The sequence below is a fragment of the Ptychodera flava genome, unplaced genomic scaffold (assembly GCF_041260155.1).
Source record: "Ptychodera flava strain L36383 unplaced genomic scaffold, AS_Pfla_20210202 Scaffold_30__1_contigs__length_3116999_pilon, whole genome shotgun sequence".
Classification (NCBI taxonomy): domain Eukaryota; kingdom Metazoa; phylum Hemichordata; class Enteropneusta; family Ptychoderidae; genus Ptychodera; species Ptychodera flava.
Window position 1 is genome coordinate 2,948,234 of NW_027248352.1, and position 6,904 is coordinate 2,955,137.

Below are 6,904 nucleotides of genomic sequence, written 5' to 3' on the forward strand. Positions count from 1 at the left end.
TTTTTACGGCCGGGGAGGGGGCAAATCTTGTCGCCGGTGTTCAAAAAAATATAGACCCCCCTGCATTTTTCGTGAAAAAAGATGACCCCACCTTTGTCAGACGAAAAAATTTGATGACCCCCTCCCCCGCTAAAAATAACCAAACCCCATATGTCAAATTTACCCGTACGGTTTTGATTTGAACTCCGCTACGCGGCACACTTTATACGTGTAGCAGAGATGCCAGTGCACAAACTTCTCAGCCACATCCATTGAAACGTCTGTTAATTAGGACGACTGTAAGGCAATTTTTAACTTCATTTCCATAGACAACTTATGTCCATGGACATTGTATAAAGTAAACTTTATTGGAGTGGATCGCCAAAGGCAGCCCTCCGGTTAAGAGGGTCATCGGCCATTACGTAAAGTCAACTTTATTCTAGTGGCCCGACGGTAAAGAGGGTCGATAATGGCCATGGCATAAAGTGAACTTTATTGTTGGTATTATGTTTTTAAAATGTTGTGACCCCCGTTTCCTACCAGTGAAAAAGCGATGACCCCCCTCCCCCTTCGCAGATTCCAAAATTACGATGACCCCCCCCCCCCGGATTTTGCCGTCCCCGGCCGTAAAAACTGAACGGTCCCTTAGTCCTCGTGTCAAACTAAAATGCAAAGAAAATACTGTCTAGTCACTTACTTTTGAACTTACACTTGGAGTAGAAAAGTAAATTTACACAAGGACAAAGACAACTCCACAGAACTGTGTGATATTAGGTTATTAACATTCGTGATTCGTGTCGAAACACTGTTTCACCACCAGTAAATGTGCTCAGAATACAAAGTCCTACATGAACTTTCAAGCACTAAATGTCTCGCAGGAAAGCAATCGTGTACAAGAGATTTATGCTTCACTGTGATAACAAAGAATGTTCAGTGCAGTCATAACAAAAGCTAGACATGCATGTATCACGAGGTGTTCGTCATTGTGTTGTTCACATTCTTTCGATTAAGATCAAGCAAAAGACGCCTCATCTCAGGTGCCTTGAAATGAAAGGAACATTTATTTTAGAAGACATGACAAAATGTTGCAGGCATGCTGCCATGTTTTCATAATCTTACTTCAATGGCAAACTGAAATCTTACTGTTCCAAACAAATACCGCATTCTGCCCCGAGCTCGTCTTTGCATCTTTTTGTTGGGGGGGGGGGGGGGAGAGACATATATCACTTTTTGTTCAGTACAGCGTGCAACAATGTTCGCCCTACTCATTTTAACGTATGTAACGTAAACTTAGGACACGTCAATTGCAGACTAAAATCTTATTGTCCCTAGCAGATACCGCATTCTGCCCCGAGCTTTTATTCTGTCTCTATTTGGGGGTGGGGATGGGGGACATATGTCAACTTTTGCAAAGTAAAGCGTGCAACAATAATAATCGCTCCTACCAATTTTGACGTACGTGATGTAAACCATAGACATTAGAGAAACTCTACCGTCTATGCGTAAACAGGGGACACTTGGATGGCCGACTGATTTCTTATTGTGTCTAGCAGATGCCACATTCTGCCCCGAGCTTGTCCTCTGTCTCTTTTTTGGTGAGTGTGTGTGTGTGGGGGGGGGGGGCATGTATCACCTTTTGTACAGTAAAGCGTCCAACAATGATCGCCCCTACCCATTTTGACGTGCGTAATGTGAACCATGGACAGTAGAGAAACTCTACTGTCTTGAGTAAGCAGAGGACATTCCAATAGCACGATTGAAATCATATCGTCCTTAGCAAGTGCCACATTCTGCCCTGAATGTACGCTACTTATACGCTTTGGATACTATAACTCTCAAGTTTACAGGACAATGGTATACGTCAAACTCCGTCATTAATGGCAGTGGCATTGCTCAATGGGAAAGTGTCCCACACAAGTCGAAATCTACTAAGACATCTCAAAAATGGATTTGAGTAAAATGTATTATTTGACCTAAAATGCCAGCCATTTCCCAAAACATATCATCTCACAATAAAAACAAGAAGAAAGAGCATACAAACGAAATTTAAAATTTATCTGAGTAATTTCTTTGTAAAACAGAATTGACAATCTACATCCACTTAAAATTGTAAGACCTAAAATTTATGGCCAGGTTTACGGGGCGAAAAGTTTGACTTTAGAGAGAACATTCCAGTTATGTGAGTGTCAACATATAATATCTAATCGGTTGAATACGGGATTTCTCTTCAAAAATTCTTGTATCCACAACATGTACATACTTCCATGCTACAATGTTTGTTAAAAATGCATGGTGTGTCAATTGCCCTGGCCAAATATTACCTAAATTTGGTTTTCAAATTTATTGAAATATATAACTTGATTTCTGTTTCCAAATTGTCTCAATGGTGTCTGATCCCAATTAATCCACACGCCCCCACCCCTCGCGTCTGAGATACCCCTCGAACGAGGGGTATCTGGGTCAATGATTCCCTTCCTGAGTGAGTTTCACATGTAGGACATCATAATTTAGCAAGCAGCGGCACCGGTTTTGATATACGTGAACAAACTTTATTGGGTTTAGCCTTTCCTATACCAATTTTTATACTCGTATTATGTTCTGGTATGTATGAGTTTGTGCACATTTACGAACATCATATTTTATCATTTCAATTTTTCGCTTCTGTGAATACAGCGATTCATATTTGTGAATGTAGCATGTAAAAATTTTGTGAGCTACTTTCCTATCATTTTCAATCTTGCACATGCAAGAGCACAGGCGACAAAATACTGCACAACGCATGGTCTATTGTCATGCAGACCATTCCCTGTGTTCTGTGGTATTGCACGTCGCCCAAGTTTTAACACCTTTTGGTCTAATTACACTTATTCACTGTAAAAGGGCTGATGTGCACAGGCTTCACAAAGTTATTTTTGAATGATGTATTTGTATTTTAGTCAGGTATGGCGCAGTAGTTGTAAAAGTTGCATCATTCAAATCTCTCGAGGTGCAGTACCTTACCCGTTGAACAAATATGCACCCTGTAATTTTGTTTACGACGCTGCCATGCAAGCAATCGAGACCGCTCGTGTATCATATTTCAGAAGGAGTGTATTCACACCATACCTGTACAAACTAGGTGAGTGCTTTCCAGCATATCAGTTTGATGTGCTATTTGCGTGATCGTGTCTGTTACGGGGTTGAGTGAAACCACCATCCCAAGGTTTATGAGTCAGTAATTTTACTTCTACTAGCTTAAAGATAGTGAAATAATTTCGCTGGAGTTGACCTGCCCGTATGTGTGTCGGAAAACAGGTTGCAGCATGTATTTAATTTAAAGACCACCCGGGTATAATACACTAGCGCATTTTTAAGCTTCAAGGAACCTTACCATTTTTTTCTTGTTTTTCATTGGTTTTGAGATAAGCAAAAGTGTACTTTGTACGGAGTGATCACAATGAAGTCAAGTTAATGTCAACTGCCAAATGTATTGTAAGGCAATGAACAGATTCATAAAAACAATCTGTAAGGGTCACTTTCTCTAAAGGTGTTAAATACTTAACATTTCAACAGCATTTGTTAAGCTATGGGGAAGAATTACATGTGTGAAAAACTGAAATATTTGACAACTAATATGTTTTTAAATTTACAGTACTAACTGATTAAAATAGTGTTTCACTTTTGATGAAGATTGATTTCCAAACAAATTTTTCAACATCTCTGATAAGGTATTGTCCAAAGACACCCAACCATTGGTCTGTGCTGACTATGGCAGTGCACTGAACCTGACCCAGGGTCCCAAAGGAGATACATCCCATAATATTCAGTGGGGAGTCATGCAGAAGCAGCTGCCACCAGGAGCACAGAGGTTTGTTCAGTGCTTTGTTTGTATGAGATTTTCTGGACAAATACTTGGATATTGGCACGTTTACAATACACCTGTGATTGAAGTATATGAAACTTTATGGATTTGGAAGATTTCATTGTTTTTAATCTGTAAAAGTAGTAACAAAATACCTAGACCATCAGCTTACATGCATATTCTGTCAAAGAAATGCTAAAAGTACGGTAAACCCAAATTTGATTGTTGGTACATTAAAATTTATCACATCTTTTGATGTGCGATATTTGCTTCCTTGGAAGTTGTACCTAAATGTTGGCACAAATAGAAATTGAAAATGGCGATTTAAAGTACTCCAGGAAATATATCCTGATGTGTCAAAATATGAGAGCAAGAGTTATCTAAAGAGACTTTAGCTGCAAATTTTGCTGGCTGTTAAAACTATCTTTGTTTTTAATATCAGCAATAGTTACTTTCCTTCTGCACAAAGTATATGAAGATACACAGCATTAAGCTTGTCCACTCAGTCTTGCATTAGTGAAATTTTAGTCGCTGGCAAGTGAATTCTAGTCCACAATAAACCCAAATTTACGGTAAACCCAAATTTGATTGTTGGTACATTAAATTATCACATCTTTTGATGTGCGATATTTGCTTCCTTGGAAGTTGTACCTAAATGTTGGCACAAATAGAAATTGAAAATGGCGATTTAAAGTACTCCAGGAAATATATCCTGATGTGTCAAAATATGAGAGCAAGAGTTATCTAAATTGTAAATCGATTGTAAATATACCGGTATACATGCTGTGTTTGACAAGCAGAAAGATTTGTTTTCAGTATGCCTTGGTGTGTAGAACAATAACTTGAACTTGATTGATGAAACTAAAGAACAATTCAAATTTACCTCAATTGTTCCTTCCATACATTCTGTGCACCGACGTAACTTATTCCATCATTGTTTTTACCCACAGAGTTGCCATTGACTATCTGGTGTCAAGTATTTCTGCTCCAACATGCACCATCCCATGGGTTACCAAGAAATGAAGGGACGTCATCTTGAAATTATGGGATAAAAAACATGTTATTGTAAGTTATGCCTGTGACTATATTCTACAGTGGCTTACATTAATTATGACCAAGGCCATCAAATGAAAAGTCCATGCAAAAGATAGGAACAGTTTGCCTTTTGTTGTACTCAGCGATTTCTCCCTTTTAACTTTTAGGTAATATCAACATTGAGACAGAAGGCTGAAAGCTTCGTGATAACTTTCAAAAAAAGAAAACGTTCCTTTAATATATCAATATTAAAAATCAAAGGTCAAAATGCAAAGTTATTGGACCAGAAAAACAAATTGCATAAACTTTACTGATATATGAAATGCAAGATGTCTGCCATATGCAACATTTAAACATTTTTATTTTCACAAATGAAAGACACTGAGAACAGATCTCTTCAGGTTACACTATTAGTCCACACAAACAGCAGGTCTGAAAGATTTCCTAAATATGAGAGTGTCCAAAAAGGGTTCTCCAAGTGTGATTAAGCTCTTACCAATTCATCAAAATTCCACTGGTTTACTAGTAGTCCACTATCACTATTTATAACAGTAGGTTTTGGCCAAACCATGCTGGTGAAAGATATACATATTTCCACAGAGGTTCCTGTAATGACAATCATATCTTTCTCTCCATCAGATTCCCCACTTTGAGTGGAAGTCGATGACACTATCATCACAGCAAGATCGGGAAGGCTACCTCATCAAGAAAGTATTTCAAATGTGTAAATTGACAATATCAAACACAGCTACAGAACGACATTCATGAGTGTTTGGATTGAATGCTGATTGATTCATGTATAGATTTAAATTATACTGAATACCCATTGCAGACTGCAGTGTTGTGCAAGTGAATATGGCTACCTATTTTCACTTTACTTGATTTGACAGAAATTTCTCCAAGTACATTCTGGTTTCTTAATTTTCTCTGAAAACCTACCACGTCACAGGGGCAAACAAAGAAATTTTATTAAAGCGTCTAAGCTTGTTATTCCAATTTAAATGTTGGGATGTCATACCATGTTAGGTCAATGAGCACAAGTTGACATTATTGCATTATCTGATTGTAATCAGGCATGGCCACTGAAAAGACGTAGGAATTTACTTAAGCATTGATCATCAACTCCATATGCCAAACCGTTACAAAAGTTGCATCCATTCAGGAAGACAAATGAAATTAAACTATTTTGTGTGACTTTCCTCTGTGGAATTCCTCAGCTCAATCTCACCTCAATAAACCATAAGGTGCATGCTGTAAAGACCAAACCAATATGATGTCAGTTCATATATCTATGTTTATGCAGGTATGTTTGTGTGTCAGTGTCTCTGTGGGTGAGGTCAGATGTAAATGCTGAGCAACTTTCTGCGATAAAAGGATATTAATTTCAGCATAATCATGATGCTCAAAAATTGATGTACCGATCACCTTCCATTATCCAGTTGCCAGGCCTAGCAAAGGATCACCGTGCCAATTTGTTTGACTGCTAATATCTCAGCCGTTTTGAACCTCTTGGTCTTTTATTAGCTCCACTGTCAGCGACGCGGAGCTTATCAAATAGGTTGATTTTCCGTCGTCGTCTGTCGTTGTCATCGTCCATTATCCCACGTCCGTCAACAATTGCCTTCTCCTCTTAACCGCAAGTCCGATTGCTTTGAAATTTTATATGCAGTTCACTTGGGGTAACCTCACTTAAGTAATATGCACCTCGAAAGTGAAAGACTTAAACTTTTGCTCTAACTTCCTCAAGGAATCTTTCAATCATTCTCTTTCAAAATCAAGAATAAAAATAGGGGGTCACGTGCAAATTTTGGTACTAGAGAAACAAATTACCTAAGATTTACCGATATTAGAAATTCAAAATGGCCGCCATCTATGTGTTAACTCTATGGAGAAAAAATAAAAAATTTCGAATTTCCAAAAACTAAGCTGGTGAAAAGTTTTCTTTCACCAAGAGCTTTAAAATGAACCCCACATGTGGTATATCAGAAGAGAATTGTAAAAGTTTGAGAGTCCGAATGTGTGTCCCGAGGTGCGTTCTACCTTAAGTTT

The 6,904-nt window shown here is 38.2% G+C and overlaps 1 protein-coding gene across 1 annotated transcript in view; it reads left to right on the top strand.

Moving 5' to 3' along the window:
• Window positions 1-6,521, top strand: part of LOC139127321 (FAST kinase domain-containing protein 1, mitochondrial-like) — a 119,844-nt gene extending 113,323 nt beyond the window's left edge. The window contains exon 6 of the mRNA XM_070693239.1: window positions 5,495-6,521. Coding sequence (XP_070549340.1) covers window positions 5,495-5,623 — 129 coding nt within the window. The 3' untranslated portion in view covers window positions 5,624-6,521. The remainder of the gene's footprint in view (window positions 1-5,494) is intronic.
• Window positions 6,522-6,904: the final 383 nt, after the last annotated feature.